We start from the raw sequence: 22,598 nt of genomic DNA on the forward strand, positions 1-22,598 counted from the left end.
TTCCCTCGTGGGGACTTGGATTATCCACATTCTAGCAGCTCAATGGGTGGATTAAAGTATTAATATTTTCCTGGTAGACTCAGCTTTGGATCTTAACTCTGCTGTAGAATTCCCATGTGTCTCATATGCAGTACAACACAGCTAGTACAGGATTTGATGCCTTAGCATATATATGAAGTCCTATGATAATCTTGGGTGACATAACAGTAGACAAATGTTGAGAACTACATTCATTGGAAAAATTTTCAGATTTGATTCAAAAAGTTTGGAGGGTGAGGCTATGTTAGTGTTTTGTCTCAAAATGTGCTGTTGTGTGAAGAATGTCTTACAAATAGGTGCAAGATTCTGGAGGGAGATGAGAAAACATGCTTTTGAAAAACACAGTGATGTCTCATTGCAAGAGTCATATTGAAAATATTATAAATCTGATTTCTGTTCAGACTTCTTTAAAAGAAGTTATTTAAAATTCTGACTGTTTATCCCTGATTAATGACAGATGTTCCCAAAGTACTCCCAGTTTCTTCCATATTCTCTTCTCAAGGATTAGGAACAATTTAGTTGGACACTCTTCAAGTTGATTCTAAGTGTTTCTAGGGAGAAATTAATGATTTAAACACAGATGTTGAGAGGAGGAAAAATAATTTAGAGTAATTAATTTTGCCCCTGTAAATTTTTCCCTTCAGATTCATTTTGATAAAACTACCCAGTTTTAATTTCCTAATCTCAGTGTCATTTTGGTGTGCATGTTTGAACACGTGCCACATTTCACAAAGGACATAGCTGCATTTCAGGAATCATGAGAAATTATTTATTTTTGTTTTAAAATGAAATTGTGAAACATTTAAACACAAGCATAAAAGACAATATAAGTGGAAGTCCTCATGTCTACTAGTTTAACCTTGCAAATAGATGGACTGCTGGTAGATAGATCCATGAAACTTCTCAAAAAGATGCTCTATTCTGAAAAGGATGCTTCTTGTTTCATTTTGTTAATTTATGTTTTAATTTTGTAAAACTATCACTCTGAGATGGTGGGGTTTTTTACCTGTCAGTGTCTTAAGACTAAGTTTGTTCTTTTTTAAACAACGTAAATCAAAAGATATGACTGTTTGTCAGCTGTGTGATTTGGGGTCAAGCTGTGTCTGTGATTCATACTCTGAACTCTCTGTGGGTACTTGCTTGTTCTGATACATGGGTTTTGTCTGCATCTTTCTTCCCCTACCCCTGAAAGCTTGAATTTTTTTTTACTGCCATGTTGCGTGTAGCCATGGTACTGTTGCTGTTCTGGGTTAGCTAGGGGAAGTTTTCTGAACTATTTTAGGTATATTTCTTCTTTATCTCTGGAATATCAAAGTTCAGTCTTTACTATTCTACTGTAACCCATCTATGTCTGATGCCTGTAAGAAAGAAGTCTCTTGGATCCTGTTTAAAGGAATGAGGTGACAGTGTGAAAAAACACTCAAAAGAAATTATTTCCTTGCTCACAGGTAAATATTCAAAGAAGTCTTTAGGCATGTGTTCTCACTAAAATCTTGCTTCTTTTGGAAAGATCCATCAATTTCCACCGGACCTATTGCCACCATCCTCAGGCTTCTTTTGAAGTTCACTCTCCACACATGGTCTCCTCTCTTTTCACTGGGGACTTGAGCAATTTGCTCTCTCTGGTCATGTGTTTTTGTCCTGCTTATAGCCAGCCGTTTCTCATTCAGGAGCTCCTCCTTGCTTCCTCTGGGGTTTTTAGTATAATCTTTCCATTGTACCTTGCCTTTTTCATAGCATTTTATTCTGTTCATTTCCAGCCAACTGTCTCCTTTAATTTAATTACTTGTAGTCAGAAGCAAAATTGAGTCAGAGCTCAGAGAGTGTTGTTATGATCTCAGGAGGAAGCAGCAATATCAGCTCTTCCTGGAGATAAAATGGCAGAAGCATAGAGCTGCTGATTCATACTTAGATGAGACAGGACTGACAGTTGCTCTGGCAGAGAGGCTCCCAGTGATTTTGTGTACCTGTGGACAGAGTGGAGCAGGATGCTGGATGTGATGAGCTTTAGGGTTTCCCTCTTGGTAGCGAAAATAAGTAAGTTAATAGTGTCACATGGCCAGTGCAAGACAGCAGTTGTTCATTAAGCCTTTCATTCGGTACCTGAAAAACTCCAGGAAAGGAAGAGCTGCTGTTTTGCTGGGAGCAGTAGTTTGCTGTGTTTCTCCTTGGCGTGAGGCAGCCGCTGCTAAGTGTATGCCAGCTGGCATTCTGAGGGCAGCTGTTTGCCTAAAACAGTGATAATATGATCACATTCAATGATAGGAAACAGCTGTGTGGCCTCTCAGAGTACTGAGCTAAGGTGCACAACATGTTCATTGCAAAGAAGAAATAATTATTTTATTCATTCTAATGTTCTGCACATTTGGCTCAGCATCTGAACATTCTTTTGGTGTACCGGCCTGTAATAAAAATGCCCCAATTAAAATTTAACACTTCAGAATGCAGGAAAATTAATAGTTTCGTTCCTCCCTCCCCCTAGGTGCTCATTAACAATATTTTGCTATACCTGACATTCGTCTTCTTGTAGGCCTTTTCCAAGAACAATTCTGTAGCAGCCCATCTGTTTTATTTTGTTGATTCACAGCTAATGTATGCCATGATCAGCTAAAAAGGCAGGAGGGGTAGAAGATTGCCTAATTTTGTTACCTTGCCCTTGATACTGCAATTGGGGTCAGAGAAGTCTCTTTGTGAAAGAGCCACAAAACACACTTACCTAAAAGATTTCTAGAGTTTAGGATAGGCAGGCAGAGAAGTGCAGGCAATCTTTAGAGAAACCACAGTGAAAGCAGAGATCGGTAGTGTCTTTGGAAAAACAAATGCTGAACAGTGTTCTTGGAGGTGATAAAAATGTTCCTTAGAGACAAGGTGAAAACAGTTGCCAGGAAATTGCTTCAACTTGCTGAGAACAAGATTCAAAGAAAATGATATATTGTGTAAAGAGACAGTGGGAATGGGAAGATGCCTATGAATGCTTATTTTTTTCTCATCTAGCCATTGTAGTTTTGAGTATTTCAAAAGTTATCTTATCCTGGCTTTAGAAAAACATCTAGTTCAAAAATCTTTTGATGATGACCAAGCTAGAATGTGCAAACTGACCCCTGTTGAATTTTGAGTCCCATTCCAAGTATCCATTCCTTTAACTCAAAAGTTTTGCACCCTTTGGTTGTTCGATCACTTGAAAATACTTGTTTTAGATTAGAGGAGGAGAAATGAGTTGCCTGAGGCGTGAACACTGTTGTAGGGCCTAGGTACATGTACACAGCTTGTGCTACAGTCTTTCTGTAGCTGATGACTTTCCTTTGCTCAAAATGTTTTTACTGTAAAGCCTCTCCATAACTGAGGTCTCTGGGTACATGGAATGGGGGAAATCTGCTTCCTAAATAAAGGACGTATTTTACATTTATAAAGCCATTCACACATTGTTTTTAATATTTGTTGGGATAATCATGGCAGCATTGCTGTCATCTTATTGCTGATTGTTTTAATAATTCTCTCTTCAGATTCACACTTCTCTAATCAATGGGCGGCCTAGTGCTGATGATCCTTCACGTGTATTACTAGAATTCACATCTGCTCGCTTTATTCGCCTGAGATTTCAGAGGATTCGGACACTAAATGCTGATTTAATGATGTTCGCACACAAAGATCCAAATGAAATTGATCCCATTGTTACAAGGAGGGTAAGTTCTGGCAAGACAGTAGCAATGCACGTATGTTCTCTTACAGTATGTTCTCTTACACTTCTAAATGCTGTACCTGCCTTTATTTGTAATAAGAAATTTTGGGAGACAATGAATATATGTTGCTATCTGTCAAAATCTGGGTGTTTGAGATTTCTCTCTTCACAGTATTTTGTTATATTCTCTATAACAGAAATAACAATCTTTTCTGCTTACTGCGGTTAGTATCATACATAACATGCTTATTAACATAAGTACACAGCTCCTTTAGCTGCAAACATTTGGCTGCAGGTAATTGGCAAGTGGTTACTGTTAGATAATGTCCTCTTACCTCTTCTTCTGCTCAATGCTTTGCTACCTCTTACAGTACTTGAATGCTTACTTTGAGTAGAATTCCTGCTAGTGGTACTATAAATAGCAGTAGGGCCTGAATACAACACTTTAAGCATTATTCTATCATTGTTAACAGTAGAAATTTTACGTTGTGCTTTATCTTAAAAGAATACATGCAGCAAAGTGCAGGTGGATAACTGCAAAGAAAATTTCCCTCCTCTGTTCCCCATTTCTGGTTTCCATTTCTTCCTCTAAATACACAGAGGGTAGGCTATTCCTGAAAGTTTGGAATGTTCCATTTTGATTTGTATTACAAACCCAGAAACCTGTCCAGTTGAGTGCAATTTTTGCAGCCTCACTAATCATGGAAACTGCGTGTTTACATAATAGTGCACATTTAATAATCTGATTCTAAGTGAACAGAAACACAAAGATTGAATTCACACTTTAAAAATCACTGTATAATCATGAAACCTAATGCAGGATGATCCACAGATTTCTCAAACCAAAATAGAGCAATAACTTCTGTATGGCATCTTTCCATGAGGCTGTTCTCAAAGGAACAAGTAGCAACTGAAACTTGCTATGCTTGTCTGGCTTTTCCTATAGAAGACGTTAGACAAACCACTATTCCACTGGCCACAAATGGTACATTTTCTGTGTGGTAGAAGGTAAGTTGTATGAGTTCCCATTTTGTTTGATGTATTTATTAATGATCTGAAAAAGAGGTTGAACACAGAAACAGCAATATTTGCAGATAATGTATGTTGGTTTTGACTAGCCAGTTGTTAGGATGTTACAGGACCCTCACCAAAACAGATGGAAATGGACAAGGTTACACATGAGATTCACTTTTCACATATATCATAATATATGAGCGTAAATATCTGTCCGCCTTCTTTCTGGTTAGGGCTATTAGTCCCCACCAAAGGAAAAATAGAAGTGATCACATGGTCAAATTGGCAGAGCAACAGGTCAAAAGTTATTTAAATCTCAGTAATGAAGACTATTCCATCGTCATTCTAGAGGCCAGTAGTAAAAAGTGGTTCTTCCCTCAGTCCAGTGAATGCCCAATTAAGACTCAGATAAGGTGAACAAAGGTGTTTCCTTCTAAGGTTTTGTTCTAGCCTGTCTCTTCTCCCCATCATCACGCCTTTTCCTTTTCATGTTTTCCGATGGGAATAAATTCTATGACGTTTGACTTTTCATTATCCAGTGTGCATATAGCCTTTTCCTATTCTTGTGTTTGGTGTATGCTGTGTATAAATGGATGTGGCTCTTGTGATTTCAGACAAATGGAACTGTACCACTTTATGCCCTTTCTTTCACTAAGTCTGAATCTGCTGATCGAGGTATAGCTTGGATTACACTGTCAGCTATATTTGTAGTAGATCAAAAAAGAAATAAAACAGGACCTGACAGTTTTGTCATCAGAAATGAATTCTGAAGTTTGGGACCTGCATTTTACAATCCACTTAGCAATTCAATTTCTGTTTTGTCTTACAGTATTACTATTCTATAAAAGATATCTCTGTTGGAGGCATGTGTATATGTTCAGGCCATGCAAAGGCTTGTCCACTGGATCCAGCGACCAATGTATGTATTTTTCTTCTTGTTTTGTTTTGTGGGTTTTTTTTGTTTTTGTTTTTTTTTTTATTGTGCTTTATTCATAAGGCAGAATATGAGGAAAAAAAAAATCTTGGTTTTCTTCAGAGTTCTCTGAATTTATATCTGTTCTTCACCTGGAAGAACAGTCAGAAGCAGTGCCAGCATGAAACAGTGCTAGCAACCAGAATAATAAACATTCATACGATGTCAGCAGAGGGTTTCTCTGAAAGAATAAGTTTCAGGTCATTCATTCCATATTGAAAGCTTCTTAGGAACAACAGGAATTTGGGTTATGTTATGCAGCTGTAGAGATGAGAACTAACACTCAGTCTTCCTTTCCTTGTTGATGTTAATCAAGGTGTTTCCTAAATGACTGTCAAGTGTTTAATCGATACTTACAAACAAATGTTGGCTCCAGAATGGCGCATTTACTATGCGGAAAATATTAATTGAGAGTAATCAGTCAAGCTAGTCTAGAAAATCATAAGCTGCTTATAATTTCTTCCAACTCATAGCTTGCTTTTTTTTTTTTTTTTTTTTTTCCCCATTAATAAACACATAACTAATACAGTTGAAAGAGGAATATAATTTTTTACTGGTGGTCCAAATCTATACACATATTATCACTAATACAGAATTTCCAAGCTATTAGTGTTATTAATGTGCCACAGTGTGGGACCTCTTAATCTACTGTTCACTTAAGCAGGAGCTTTGTAGGGTTTAACAGAAAATCTTTTTTGTATATGACATTAAACCATTGTGTAGGAATTGATTAAAAAAACCTAAAATAAACTGGAGCAAGTCTTTCAGAGTTCTAAGCAGTTTCCATGGAGCCTTGTAAAAATCTTACAGACTCCTTGGTTTAATCCTTCCAAGGCTTTTCTGTGATGATGTGTATAGCAAGTGTCGAACTATTGGTTTAAATGACCTCAGTTACCAAAGTGCAGCATTGTCTTGGTCCATCTGTTAGAATTAGACCTAAGAAAATAAGTGCTGTTACTATGATTAATTAATACTTCAGATAGTTTGGCTACTAGACAAAATAAATGCATTTTGACAAGTGTGGTATCTTGTTTTGCAGGATGACAAATATGCATTTGTTGTCTGACTAGTATAAAAAATAGCTTAAGTGAAATAACTCAAGCTGTAAGACATTTGGAGTATTTGGTTTAGCTCTCCAGGGATACTCTTTAGTCTGAGCCCTACCAAATTAGGTGGGCTTTGGCTTATAAACATCATGACTGTAGTTGTTAGCAGAATGAATTTTCCCCCTAGCATTACAAGGAATAAACTTAATTGAATTTATTGTCTTGCTTTTCTGAAACATTCCTTAACCTTAACCTTAAAGATTAATACTTTGACCTATAAGCCATTGATTTCTCCAGGTTAGCCTGCTGCTTTGACCTTGAGTGGCTTACAAAGACCACAGAGAATCCCCTCCACTGGATAACTATTGGGAAGGCAATTTTTGCTCATCATTTCTCCAAACTACAGTTTCTTTTATCTTTTCAAATCTGTGTCTGTGGCTCAGAGAGTTTGGGTGTTCCCTACAACAATATTTTCATGATGGGACTAAGGTGATATGAGGAAATGAAAAGTGACTGAAAGGCTTGTCCTGTTCTCATCTCTTATTAGTTTAAAAACTCCTGCTCTCCCTCATATAGAATTAGTCATGCAGTTAGAGGTTTACATGGTGAGCTGACTCATGTAGTAAAAAAACAATGCTAAATTAAAAGAAAAGCCAATTTTTATCGGTTCTGCCAACAGCACTTATTTCACTCTGCAGCTGCAGGATTGCTGCATCTAAGGGGAGGGTGGAGAATGAACAGTTGTCCTGTAATGTGAAGCTTTATCTGAGGACTACCAGCACTTTGGCTTATTTGCTGTATCGAGGAACTTTCATTCTTCCATTCCTCCTTTCTTCACGCAGCTGGAATTAGATTCTCCTGCGTTCTTAGATTCTCTGGCCACTTATCTTCTTTTGCCTCAAGGTGGTGTTCTTAAAACAGAGCTATAGACATTAAACACACTCTTTTGTCTCTCACTTGGTGAATGCAGTGTACATAAATAAATAAAAATGAATAAACAGAGGAACTACAGAGTATAGCAATCCTTAATGTTAATGTTTTCACAAATTGAACTGCAATGCAGATTATGTACACGGACAGATTCTTCAAATCATCACATTGTATAAATATTTGTTTCTCTTTTAAATTAGAAATCAGTCTGTCAGTGTGAACACAACACATGTGGAGAAACATGTGATCGGTGCTGTCCTGGTTTCAATCAAAAGCCTTGGCATGCTGGCACTTTCCTGGTTAAGCATGAATGTGAACGTAAGTTGAATGTGGTACAGAAGAGAAAATTTATTGGAACTGGTGGTGAAAATTGAAATTTAGTCCTATGTAATTTTGCAATTAATTTCATTTCTAACTGCATTCTTTTATGAATCAGTTGTTGTGCACTTATACAAACTGACTCAAAAGAGAAAGTTACATGTACAATCATGGTTTTACTGAACTCAGAGTATTTTATGTAATGCGCTGATACTGGTGAAATACTGTACAAAAAATTCATTTTGACTTGTTTAATTTTATAATTATGTTTGTGGGTTTTTTTTCTTTTAATACTAGGATTGTATCCTGATAAATAAAAAATCTTTTTTACATATTTTTAATTATATTAAGCTTTAATTGAAAGATTTTTGTATAAATGGCACTTTTATATGTTATAATGTGCAGCCTTGCTGAAACAAAATACTCTACATGATCAAAATGCAATTTGAGTTTCTGATTTTTTTATGGAAAAAACAATGTATCTAGTTTTCCAATATGAAATGAAAACATACCTTGAAATATCACCTTCCCACAGGGTAAGAATTTAATTTTCAGATTTACTGTTGTAAGGATGGTTATAATTGAACTTTCACATCTTACTTCCAAAGGTCACATACCGCTTGTATTCCTGAACATAATAGAATCTAGTGCTCCACTAAGTAGAAGTGTTTATTCAGTTATAGGATATCAGCTATAGTTTTACTGTGAGTGGTTCAAAATAAGTTAAAACATACAGATATCCCCATATAAAAAGTAGTAGTACTTTATTTGTGTCCTGTAAAGTTTGGCCACAGACATCTTTTTTCCAGGAGCGACTGTGTCTGCACTGGGAATGTATTGTGGAATGAAATCAGGGTACATTGATTTTCTTGTTTAATTTTTGAGAGACACTTCTTGTACAATGTTCAGCCCTTAGTGAATTGTACTTTCTTGGTGGAAACAGTTCCCTGGGATCTGGTTCAGATGTGAGGAGAATGACTCCCTGCAATGTTGACAAGCTTTGAATTTCTCTTTCTGTGGAAATGAATGTTTTAATACCGCAGGGGGAGAGAGAGCGAGCTACCTCATTTTCACAACAACAGATTATTAGATTAGCCCTCCTGTATGTGGACCTGAAGCCTAAGAGTTCAAATCTGAACTTCTAAAGAAGTATTAAGACTGGGAATCCCTATGTTCTGACCCAGTTCTTATGTGTGTAAGTGCAAACCAAATGTTTTTAGGATGTCTTTCAGCTTTCATGGAAATTATTTTAATTTACTCATACCATTCTGCTGCTTTTCTTGTAATTCCTTATCTATTTTAAATGAGCTTACTCTTTCATGAACTGTACGTGTATGCAACCATCACAAGGTTTCTGAACAATTGATTTAAACAGAAAAAAAACCACTAAAACAAAACAGGAAGAACATAATAACACAATTAGACTATATCTGTCAACTTTCATACTGCACCATGCAAAATATTGAGAAAAAAATACAATATACAGAATTCCAGGCTGTGCTTCTGATGGGGCCAGGCTGATTTTTACAGCTAGTCGTAAACTGATGCTTGGGTGTGCTATTGGTTAGAATGTACACAGCACCCATGATAAAATGTTGAATGAGTGTTTTTAATAGTTCAGTAACAGTGTGGCACCTCCATCTGGAAAGTGTTCACTAATGCAGTTCCTTCTCTTTTAGCCTGCAACTGCCATGGGAAGACTGAGGAGTGTTACTATGATCAGGACGTTGCAGATAGAAACCAGAGTTTGAATGTCCACGGGGAATACATTGGCGGTGGCGTGTGTGTGAATTGTACGAGCCACACCAGTGGCATAAACTGCGAGACCTGCATCGATGGTTACTTCAGACCTAAAGGGGTAAACGCGGGTTCTGTTGTCACCTCACTGTAAAGCCACTGTCGAAACCATGACTTGGAGATTTAAGTTATTAAAAAAGAGATGACACAGTTTGGACTGCCATTTCATGAAGGTTAACTTCTAATTCAGTTGGTGTAGCAGTTGCTTTTCACAGCTGGAAATCTGTAAAGTTAATGCTCACAGAAATATGAAATGAATTGTGTTGATGTGGAGGACTGCACTTGAGGTCAGGGCCTCCAGCTAGTATTTCAATTTAATTTAATTTAAAGGAGGATGTGGTCTTGTAAACAGAACTTTTGCCTTGGTAGTGAATTTCAAGATTTATTGTCAAAGATCAAAGAAATATTGCTATATTTGATATTGGAGAAAGAGAGTCTGCAATTTGTGGTTTTTAAATATAATGTAGAATTAATAACTACTGAAATACTGTAGTGTCTCATGAATGCCTTTCATTTTCAGTGCTGTAGGAATTGTTGGGTTTTTTTTGCATTTCATCATATAAGGCTATATTTTCATCTAAGTTGAAGCTGTCAGATGATGATTCTTACATAAGGTTGTATTGCCAATGTGGGCTGTGCCTGTGCTTTAGACAGCTGCACTATTAGTGTGTGCTTAAATTCCCGATATTTTGTCTGTATAGTTTTAGTTGGGTAAATCATGGCCTTTAGTGTGATTGGTTTTCAAACTTCAAACACAGAAAATATCAGCAAATAGTAACAATTACATTCTCCCTGATATACAGGTTTTAGCCTTAGAGCTTGAGAAAAGGAGTACTGATCTCTTCAACAGCAGAGCACTTGATTTTTTCCTCTGATTCAGGTTATCATTCAAGTAATAGGGATTTTGTCTATGTGTGTGTTTATATCATATTGATAATATGTGTATACACCTGGTCCATGGAGAATTTCTACTTCATATTCCCCCATGTGATATTAGGCTAAGGTTTAAGTTTGGTTGAGGTAGCCTTTTCAAGAACAAAAGGAAATTGTTCCAATGTCTAATGTTCATTTTTCTTCACTTACCCATTTTGTTCATTTCTGGACTGACGAACTTTAGTTAGATTTTTGAATCATGTTGACCAGAATAACTGAACTATTTGTAAATATTACTTTAGATACTGAATTATTAACATCTATTTCATTACATTTATTGATTTTAATTATACAAGGGTCTGTTAGTATCTTTACACCTGGTTTTTAGTTGAAAACATATTTGCATCATCTAAATCATTTATATATTTCTAAATAAAAATCCAAAATGTAAGTTCAATGTTTAGACTGCATGGGCAGTTTAGCAACCATCTCACTCTTGTTAAAGTGCAAGCTATCTACACAGAAGTCATTCTCTCCTATTCTTTGTTTAAGAAGTAAAGTTCCCAATTATGAAAGGTAAGATTTTTTCTTGTAATCTCTTTGTTATAATAGGTATTACCAGATAGCCCAGATCCATGCCAGCCATGTTCCTGTGATCCAAGTGGGTCTTTACATGATACCTGTGTCAAAGATGAGAAACATGCAGAAGGAGGTAAGATCCCTAAATATAGTGATGTTAAAGGTCAAGTTCAGCAATGCTCAAAGAAAAGCTGAAACACATCTGTGCAAACAATAAACCACCTGCATTCTTATTGTACTTTTCTTTGGAAACCCAGATTTGTTATTCCTAAATTTGCTGAGGCTTCTTTCAGATTCATGGCTTGCAAACTTGGGTATATTTGAAAGAGTATTCCCCATGGAATATATTGGAGAATTTTGATTTTAAAGAGCATCTTTCTTTTACAATAGAGATTAAAACTAGTACAACCATAATGTTTTAATTTCTTTTCCTCTCTAAGAATAATTCCATTTGAAACCTAGAAAAACATCAGTTTGATAGATGCATATTTATGTGCCATCTATATTGTTCATGTAGGATTGCAAACTGCTTACCATAGCCCTATAAAGCTATCTTCAAACAGAGAAGCTTCCTACACTGCTTCCTTGTGCTTTGAAAGAATGAATTGCCAGATTTTTCTGGTTCTTTTGTTGACAAATTTCTGAAAATACTGTAGGAAGGTAACAAAATTCAAGGTCAGTTCTTAAGAGATGTTTTAATTGGGCTAATTACAATCGATTGACAAAATAGGTTGCAACAAACTTTTTTGAAATACAGATCAATGGAACATAAAAGCAGCATAGCCGAGATGCAAATACAGGGCCCAGAGGTGTAAAGTCTACTGTAACATCTATGTACTGATTCATCAGTTCAATAAAATCATACTGATATTGTCAAAGTTATAGTTATGGTGAGTTGACCTTGGCCATCTGCAACTGCCCACCCAGCTGCTTTCTCACTGCCCTTCTCTGCAGGACATGATAGAAAATAAGTTGAAACAGCTCACAAGTTGAGGTAAAGACCAGGAGGTTGCTTACCCATTACTCTCATGGGCAAACCAGACTTGACTTGTGAAAAATTAATTTAATTTATTTCCAATCTAAATAGATTCAGATAGTAAGAAACAAAGTAAAAAAAAATAAAAATAAATAAATAAAAAAATAATAATTCTGATATTTATTTTATTTACCTATTTTAAGATGATAAGAAGAAAAATCAGCTCTACACTTAACTGGTCTTTGTAGCCATTCTGCCTACAAAGGTCCTGTTCTTTGCTCCTTGTTCTTTCTGTTTATTTGCTTTTCTTTACTTCTTGTTGTACTATGAGGTCCAACACAATGGGAAAACTTCTTGCACACCATGTTTGACTCTAGTGTTTGGACCAGCGGCCAAACATTCAGTGGAAAAGACACAATAATGCTAGTTGAAGGAAAGAGCTTTTTCCTCAAAAGAAAAAGTTAAAATATTTTTATGGTAATGGAAAAGGTTAGAATCAAGAGCATGTCTGGATGTAATTTTGAGCATAAAACTATCCTGAAAGCAGATCAAATTTTACCTTTTTCTTTTCTCAAATTTATATTCAATACCTAGATAAAATTCTTTTTATTGCTCACCCTGGGCAGCAGTTGGATTTGAAGCACCGGGGAGCCTTCATAAAGGAAAGGCTGGAAAGCACATTCTGTCTGAAGGAATCTATTCACCTGTGAACCAGAATGAATAAACACTGGATAGACTGAAAAACATCTCAGAGTTAGCTGGTTGATTGTTTAAGGATAAATGGTTTGTTTGGTGTAAGATGGGGATATGCTTCTTAAATGTGTGGTAGGCAAATGAGTCAGGAAGATCAAAAACATTAGAGTAAAATGGAAATATGATAATAAGGAAGATTACTGGGGATATGAAGTTGTCCTGAAAAGTTCTCGAGGAACATTAAACTGGAGGCTGTACATTCTCTGTGTGCTTGAATACTGTAGGTAAGCAACAATTAACATGGAAAATTGTAGCAAATACCATAATAACTGGTACATCGGTGACATTCAGTAAGTGGATTTAAATGGCTGCATCCTGTAGTCATCATCAGGTTTCAGTAGATAAGAGAATGGCAGGAAGAAGTCAATTTTTAATTGACCAGGCATTGTTTCAGAAGAAAAATATGTACTTTTGCATATTAAGCATGTACAATTTCTATTTTGATCAGCCTAGTATAAATCTGTCCTTACATGTTTCACATGGTATTCTGAAATGAAATATTATTATTCTAGCTTGTATAGTATATTTTGGTTTTAAATCTTTAAAAATGCTTTTCAAATATTATTTCATAGCAACATAATACGATATGTTTACAAGCAATATAGAAAAGATAGAGCCAGAAACTTATAATAAATCATAGTATGTTTGCAAACTGTAGTATTGATCAAATAAACTGATGAAAATGTCTCTAGGTTTTGTAACTGAAAGGCAATAATTTTAAAACTGAACTTGTCCACCCCTGTCCAATCCATTCTAATCATAGGTAAACTTGACCATTGCTGATATTGTGACACTTGCGATTGTCCACACAGAAGCAAATGTGGAACTTACACATTCAAAATTCCAGTAGTTAGGCTTTCTCAGTGAATCAGCACTCTTGTGTCAAGCTGTAGTGGCTAGATTTTATCAAACAGTCATTTTACTTGGCTTTTAAGCAAAAGCTGTGAGGTTTGGAAACTGACAGAGTTTTATGACTTGGTCCTTGCTGCATACCATCATGCAATGAAGTTTTTTCCCTATTGCCTCCTTATGTACAATATAATCTCGATGACAAATGTTTATTTTTGATGAAGAACTTTCTCAGACATTGTAGGATAAATAAGGTCCAGACATCTCCACCTTTATTCAGGCTTCAGAATTCTTTGCTCAGCAAGCAGTCCCACTGACTTCATGAGATCATTTTTGAAGTCATGCACTGTTGAACAGGAGGCTGGTCCTGGGATTGCAGATGTTTTCAAGGGCCTGGTGTGTCCTTTTGTATACATTTATTTTTGTTCAATTTTGAAAGACTGATAGACTGGGGGAAAACTGACTGATAAAATTCATATTTCAAGATGACTCATCCTCTAGGATGAACTTTCAAAGCCTCTCTACACTCAAAGATAGGACAGGAAAAGATAATATTCAGGTAGAAAACAGGGAATAACAGCTTCAACAAACAAAGCCCTATTTAAACAAGGCCTAGGAAGTAACAGACCAAAAGCAAAAGAAGATGCTGAAATGTTATTTAATTGCAGCAACAGCAAAAGATAAAACTGAAACATCTGCCCTAAATTGAAATGTAATTAGACTGTTGACATAATATGCACTGTAGAAGCCTGGTCAAAGATAACCACTGGGGCGCTGAGAGGAATGTACATACTGTGTGATACAATGAGAGCCTAGACCTTGCAAGTGCTGAAAATGAAAGGAGGCATTGAGTCCAATAAAATACACAGGCTAACCATATCAACAAGTGTAAGAGCTGGAAAAATATGTGACAGTTATTGTCCTTTACACCTTCCTCTCTGTTGTGGAGTGTGAGGTCTATCAAGAGAAACTTTCAAATAAGATTTGCTCACTTCTAAAGAGCCAGACTTACATGTGTCTTTTCCTCCTGAGCCTTGATATACAGCAGGGTATTTTCATTTAGAAGGGAGAGAACTGTCTCTTGTAAGACAAGATTGTCCAGCTAGAATACATTGACTCAGATTGCATAAGAGCCTGAGGACTGCTGTGCTGTGGGGCATTGCCAGTGGCTAGGGGAGAGGAGGGTGATTCAGAAATTTGAGAATCATCTCAGCCACAGGCATCAAAACCCATGAAGCACATTGTTTCATGTGTAGTGAGTAACACAGAAATTTCATGGATTGAAATTCTGTATATAATTAAGACAGATCAAGAAGGTGACAGTCAATATGATGTGCTACAGGAGATCAAAGAGGATGCAAGGTTAGAGAAGACAGATTGAATTTTATCACTGTATGGATTAAGAGATAATATTAAAAACTCCTGTAGGTGGATGCTTCTTCAGGCAGCTAGTTAGAGAAACCATAAAATGAGAAGCACCTCTGTTTTTATGCATGAGGAACTGTTTTAAAACTCTCCTTTTGAAGGGCAGTCAAATTCAAAATTCTTGTGGGAATGAGAAGACCTCCCTAAAAACCAGCTTAATCCAAACACAGAAACCTTTAAAAAGAAAATCCAAATGAACAATCCAAGATTGCTAATGGCAAGCATAGGGTTTATAAACTGCATATTAGATATTCAGAGAAGATACATTCCTCTAGTTCAAAATGATTCAAGCAACGTGATTAAACTAGAAGAAAATCTATTTGAACAATAAAAAAGAAGCTCCCTGAAAAAGCAGAAGTTGTATCTAATTGAGGATAATAGAAAAGGACATAAATTGTGACAGATTCTGGGAAGTTGCACTGTTAGTAACACGTACACATATTTTAAGGAATAATTTACTAAATGCTTAAATGCTGCTAAGAAGTACTTCTTCAGATAAATTAGAATCTAAAAGACTGCTAGACATTCAAGTTCAGCAGGAGTTAAATATGATTAAGGTGTAATGACGTTATAACCAGAGATCTCAAGAAAGAAAAGGACACAGCTGAAAAGCTAGATTAATTCTTTGTATCAGTGAATAGAAGAGCTCAGGGAACTTCCCACTTGGGAGTCTTTGTTCATGGGGACGAGTCAGAAAAACTGTCTCAGACAGAAGTGGCAGATTTAGAGCAATCTGATAAATGAAGAATAAAAATTCATGGTGCATATAGGGTATTCATCCTTGGCTTCTGGATTTAGTTAAAATGGCATTGCTTGAAGCATTAGATGTAGTTTATAATACTTTTAAAAACTTAAATTAATATTAAATAAATAGAAACTGTTTATCCAATTTGTAATAGAAAGGCAAATGGTTCCAGGAAACTAAGATCAGATCTGATTTCTGAAACAAGTAAATCAGTAGAACTACAATAAATGATTTATACCGCTTCTGAACTATGGCAAAAATGAGCAAAGCTCAATGTCAGAGGACAGTGCGTCTTATGAATCTGTTTGAAGGATTAAATGAACATGTGAACAAAGGCTCATTTGATTAATATTGTATTTCAATTTTCAAAAAATTTCGACAAGATCCTTCACCAAAGACCATGAAAAAAACTGTAGCAGAAGAAGGAGGAAAGGTTCTTTCATGAATTTGTGCTTAAGAATAAATAGACTTAAAAGAATAATGGACCATTTTCACAGTTATGATCAGTATGAACTGTTGAAAATATTAATATTTAACCTGGAAAAGGGATGACTAGGCAGGTGACAAAGTGAGCAAGTACAGAATCTTTTAGTATAGAAAAATGAAAGAACTGTAAAATGTTCAAAAAGATCTCAAGATAGTCAGTGGCTAGGTAGTAAAATAACATGAATTTCTCTAGCAATTAAAGGAAAAGTAGAACACAGAGAAAAGTAGTTCTACTTTTACACTGATTACAGTGATTTCTGAATTAGGCACTACAAGCTGTGAAACAGCTCTTAGAATTACCTTGGACTGTGCCCTGGATGTATCAGTTCAGTGCTGGCTCAGCAGTAGTCAAAAAGGCCAACAGAGCCTTAGGAAATATTATGATGTTTAAAAAAACAAAGTGAAAAGAAAACATCAAACCATTTTCAGGCCCACACTATGTGCTCCCTTCTCCTTAAATAATTTATTAGAATGGGAAACAATGCAGAGGACAACAGAGATTTTCAGCCATACAAAGCAGTTTCTGTCTAAAGAGATAGTGGTATATTAAAATCATAGATGACATGTAGAAAGTGATTAGGGAACATTTACTTGCTTTCTTCTGTGATATGAGAATTAGCAGGTTTAACACACATCAGTGTTTTCTTTCACGCTACACATGGCTAAATGTGGCTCTATGGACTCTGAGAGTAGAAGCATATTCAGTGGCGATTAGGTGAATTAATGCAAGATAAGTTTTTCAGGGACTATTAGATACAAGGAAGTAGGGATAAGTTTCAGTTTAGAAGATCTCTAATGTGCAGATTTCTGGAAGCTCGGAATCCAAATCACTCTATACTTACTCTATTCTTACATGCTTTATTCTAGCCTCTCTCAGACAGGATGTTGAGTTAAATAGACGTATGGTGTGACCCACAGTAAATTCCCTTACATTACACCTACCAAAGGTGCTGCTTCAAGCACTCTAACACATATAGCTGATAAGAGTAACAATAAATCAAATATGTTGTATGTTTTCTCCCTCTTCCCATAGATATGTTGCCTGGTTTCTGTCACTGCAAGACTGGCTATGCAGGAGAGAGCTGCAACAGATGTGCCTTGGGTTATACAGGATATCCTGAGTGCCTGCCCTGCAACTGCTTCCTGGAAGGCAGTGTGAATGTTGACCCTTGTGTAGGTCCTTGCACCTGCAAGGTATGGATGTCAAATTCTTCTAATCCGTAGGAAAATACTAAAAATATTGAAAGACTGCAGTTAGTTGTCTTCTATCATACAACAGCATTCCACTGTCCTACTTAGCTGTGCTAGTATCTATGTTATTCACTTCTTATAGAACATTTGTTCTGGGTCCTGTAAAGTCTTAGGTTGTCTTGTGCCATCTCAATATTCACTGCAATTAACATAGGTGCATAGGAGCCTGCTGCCATTCATACACATATGTAGAAATCTGTAGTGAAAGGATACTTAAGAAACCTGTGAATCATTTGTTTCAAACTTATAGTTTCTGAGTAGATGAGGATATATGTTTAAAGTATTATGTGCTCTAAAATTAACCTGTAATATCGTGTCAAAAGAGAAAACTAGGTGAACTGTTGATGTATTAAAGCAAACAAAAAGCTTGCCTTTTAGTTGTCATTAGTGATATAAGCCTCTTTTCTTGTGAAGTTCCAAACTGAGAGCATTCTTTGCTGCCATTCTTAGTCTAGGATGACTTTTTTAATTTCTAGGAAGAAAATGTAAGAATTATTTTCTCTGTGTGCTTTCATGTACCTCCAGCAAATTATATATTGATATAATATTGAAATAAAAAAACTTCTAAAAACACATGCATCCACGCCTTATAAAATACTTAGCTACCAGAAGTGCTTTAGAAATGGTGGTGCTCTCTAAGTCACTGTTTAGTAAGTGACTGCAAATAGGCCCAAAGGATAAATTTACTGTGTCGTACTTGTGCGAGTTTCCTTCCAGCATTTGATTAACAGAATTAGACCCAAATGTGAATTTAAAGCTATTTACGTTATGTCCTTATATACAAGAATGTAGAAAAAATACTTCAATACTTCAGCTCATGCTGCATACACACATAAAGCTCTGTTGTGGCAGCCAAATAGCACTGAAGTCTACTCAGAGAATTAACCTTGTCCTTACTTTACGTAATAGACACATGCTCTCTGTCAGAAATCTATCCATAACACAGTTCTAGTTCCTTAAGATATCAAGTCTAGGAGATCAGAAAAGGGGTGCTTTTGCTATATTCTGAGCTGAAGGAGAGCTTTGATGATGCCATATGCCAAATAGAAGATAACCATGCTGAATGAGTATTATTCTTATGACATTATTTGTGTAATGCCAGACTGACCTGTCAGTACAATAAAACCAGAATGAACAAGTATGGAATAGAGATAATTGTTCCTATCCTAGAGAATCCACAACATATACACTTTCTCTTGCTGTTCATTCTTTGTCTCTTTTCTGCTCCTCTAATTCATTTTTAAGTGCTTGTGGGAGACAAATGACACTCTTTGCAGATAGCTGAGATACAGATACATACACATTTATTTTCACTAGTAATCTTCAAATTCAAATCAAAGCAGATTATGGTCAAAAGGACAGTGAAATAATCAGATTAGTTATACTCCATATGAAGAATAAAGTGGGATGTCTGGACAAGTTAATAGCAGATCTTAATAAAAAATGCTTCCCTTCTTTTAATCACATCTATCAGTTACATATGATGAGCTCTAAATTTACTAAAGACAGTTTTCTTGCAAAGTAAATTGACTGCTGAAAACCAATTCTAACTGTAAGCAGCAAAATGTAATGAGCATTAGATCGTTATCTTTACCACATTAGCCAGAGTAAACTGATGTACAAAAAGGTGAGGGACAGGTAGAAATGCCTGTTTTATCACTAATTATCTCAGAGAACTTTCTGAAGGTTCAGAAATAAATGAGGCTGTAGAAACATCACTTCATTGTCTGAGGGATAGGTTAGATCTCCTTTCTGACTTTGAGTTTTATAAATCTATTATCCACTGAATTCGCTGCCTACTCAATACAATTATACAGGTTTACTCATTGCTGACATGCTTGTGACTGTAGAGTAAGACAACTTTTCATTTAAACACATACTTTGCCCCCCCACCACCACTTTTTTTTTCTTTTTTTCTTTATTATTTTGTGTTTCACACTCTGTACACACTAAGCACGTCAGCAAGGTTTGAAACTTTTGGGACCAGGGTTCCTAATTCTATTTATCAAAATTGTGTGTGAGAGCATTTGGGTGCCTTTGAGTTCTCAAAGGTTACCCACATTGTTTATCATATGACGCTTGAGTAGCTGGGTGGACTTACTTCAGAGCTGTGTATTTCAAGCAATCACAGACTACACAACATGGGCAGGCTTTTTATATTGTGTTCATTCTCTGCTGATGTGTAGCCAACAATTTGATTCTGTGTGCTTACCATAGAGGACTGTGTCCAGGATTAAAGAGACTGTACATAATGCTTTTGAAAGGGAAATAATTTTCTGGGATATCTTGGGAAAAATATTGAATTACTAAGGCAGCAACATAGCGTGAGCCTTTCATAACATACTCCTTGTAGAAAAGCTAGCTTTGTCTTTGCCTATAGGACAAATTGATTTATTGTGTAAGCTAGCAGGACTTAAAGCACAACATAAGCTTTCTCTGAAAACTGTAATTACCAAATGCTAAGTTTAGAATTCTTCATGCATGTTTAGTGCCTTGCTTTCTGCAGGGGAGGAGTTTGCAGACCTGACTGCATGGCTGGCAAACACATGTAGTTATGGTAAGAAGAAATGGATTTAGCCTGAATTCAGCTGTTAAAGATAGACCACTGAAAAGCTGATATGCTGAATGATTGGTACAACTGATGCAATGTACCTGTAGTTTGCATCATTGGACATGCACAGATCTTATCAGCCAAACCTACAGACCACAGTTGTTGAGGCTGTAATGTTGTGTCCCATACTTCTTCCCCTCTGACTCTCCTAAGTGTAAAGGAGATAAATTAGATTATTTACTGAAATCAGGCAAGTCCATTCATGTAGAAGAAAAATTAAAAATCTTATAATGTCCAAATTCTATGTTATGTTATTTATGTGCAGCCATGGTAACTTTTATTGTGTACAAGATTTGCTACTAATATTCACAAATAAGAATAGTCTTTCCTATAAGTGTCTCTGTAGTCCTTCATTTATACTCTCCTGCAGAGTACAAAACTTGTGAACTCAAGTTCTAATCTGTGACAACTGAAGTAATATTCTAATGTGCATTTCCAGGAACATGTTGAAGGAGAAAACTGTGATCATTGCAAACCAGGTTTCTTCAATCTGCAGCAAAAAAATCCTGAAGGCTGCGAGGAATGTTTCTGCTCTGGCAAAACAAATGTCTGCACTCACTCTCACCTTACCTACAGCACTGTAAGAAAAATCATACTTTATCAGTCTATGTCACTGGGTTTGTGTTTCTGTGTGTTGTCACTGTCCATTGTCACCATGTTCTTTTATGGCCTATGTATTTTTCATTTATCCAGAAGAAAATGCTTATAAGCTTTGTTTCTTTTCATTGTGCGAAAGTTCTGAAAAAGTGCAGTTAGCAGTGAAAAGTGCAAAAGTTGTTAAAACAGTCAAAGATGAAGCCCTATGCATAAACACAGTTCTGGAAATGTGCATACATAATCAGTCTGAGCTAAAATGCAGGATATCCATATGGCAACCTCTTTTCCAGGTCATTATTAAATTTCTAGACCGGAGAAAATTAAGAATTTCGAAACATTAAATGTACAACACACAGTTATGTAAGAAAAAGGGATGCCTTACAGAGGGCATTTTGAGTGAATTTCTTTTGCATATGTCATTCCAAGGAAAGCATATGAAAGAGAGATTAACCTACAGATCTTATTTGTGCTGTAGAAAAATGTGTCTTTAGACTGCAAATATACTCTAGACTTTAAGTGAGTTCTCAAAACTCTGACACTGATTCCAGTCTAATGGATGTATACTACATATTCATGCCTGTGGATCGAGTTTAGGAAATGTGTTCCCGGCCTACTAGCTCATATAAACCTAGTCAGTTTTTTAAAAATGGAAGAATAAGAGGCTGTGAATATTGAAAGGTTGATGTTCTGACTCTTATTGTAGTGTTTTGTTTTTCTTTGTCTCTCTTTTCTTTTTTTTTTTTTTTTTTCTGTCATTATAGATAGAAGATATGAATGGCTGGTATCTGACTGGCTTACCAGGTCTCATCAGAGTTGTCCCCAAGCAAAAGCAATTTGATGGGCATCAGCAGCTTAGCATCAGCAATGTGGCTGCACGAAAAGTACTACCACAGACTTATTATTGGAGTGCACCCAGTTCTTATTTGGGCAACAAAGTAAGTGCAGATGGTACTTGCCTAAATGCTAATTTGTTTTATTGACAAAAGCAGTAAGAGTTTGAAGCAGGGTGGAACTGAGGGAAGATGAAGTTGGATAGCTATTTGACTAGCACAACCACAAGCAGAAGGGAATCAGGCATGTGGAGTATCCTTGTGATGTGAAAAGTTAAGTAGAGAAAATTAACTGAGTATCTTTGACCTTGAGACCTGTCGAGGCTTCTGCTGTCAGGTATTAGAGAAGTCTATATAGTTTGCAGAGTTGTTTTCTGAATGAATTAGCTGGTGTGTGGTTCAGCTTGTCCTGTTCTCTTCCCACCTTCTCAGCTTTGAAAACCAGTTCCCTCGTCTGCTTTTCAGAGATGCAAGTTGAGTATCAGATGTTGTGGGGGTGTGTTACAAAATTTTGATATTTGGCAAGAAACTTGTGTGTGGGGAGCTCTCTGCCCCAGAAATCAGAAAATGCTGTTGTGAGCTCTGTGCCTGTTCTAACGTATATATTTATCCAAGTCTGTATGTGTCTATGCGTGCATGTACACACATATTCATGCCCTGCAGGTTAATACCAAATATTTGCTTTCTAAAATCTTGGATGCTTCAGCGATCTGACTGTCAGGCTTCTCACCACTAGACTTCCTGCTATCATACAGGATATTTTCATGAATGTCACATTATTTTCCAGAGAGGAGAACTGAGGACAGAATGAGTATTAAATGTGAAGG

The 22,598-nt window shown here is 36.2% G+C and overlaps 1 protein-coding gene across 2 annotated transcripts in view; it reads left to right on the forward strand.

Annotated features, from left to right (window-relative positions):
- LAMA2 (laminin subunit alpha 2) overlaps positions 1 to 22,598 on the forward strand; it is a gene marked incomplete at its 5' end in the record, with an annotated part of 356,160 nt that overhangs the window by 130,377 nt on the left and 203,185 nt on the right. For both annotated transcript variants that reach the window (XM_080342611.1, XM_080342610.1), the window contains 8 exons: positions 3,543 to 3,722; positions 5,562 to 5,651; positions 7,882 to 7,999; positions 9,679 to 9,857; positions 11,282 to 11,381; positions 17,516 to 17,676; positions 20,784 to 20,924; positions 21,703 to 21,876. In XM_080342611.1, coding sequence (XP_080198737.1) covers positions 3,543 to 3,722; positions 5,562 to 5,651; positions 7,882 to 7,999; positions 9,679 to 9,857; positions 11,282 to 11,381; positions 17,516 to 17,676; positions 20,784 to 20,924; positions 21,703 to 21,876 — 1,143 coding nt within the window. The remainder of the gene's footprint in view (positions 1 to 3,542; positions 3,723 to 5,561; positions 5,652 to 7,881; positions 8,000 to 9,678; positions 9,858 to 11,281; positions 11,382 to 17,515; positions 17,677 to 20,783; positions 20,925 to 21,702; positions 21,877 to 22,598) is intronic.

This window comes from Nesoenas mayeri, assembly GCF_963082525.1.
Source record: "Nesoenas mayeri genome assembly, chromosome: 3".
Taxonomy (NCBI): domain Eukaryota; kingdom Metazoa; phylum Chordata; class Aves; order Columbiformes; family Columbidae; genus Nesoenas; species Nesoenas mayeri.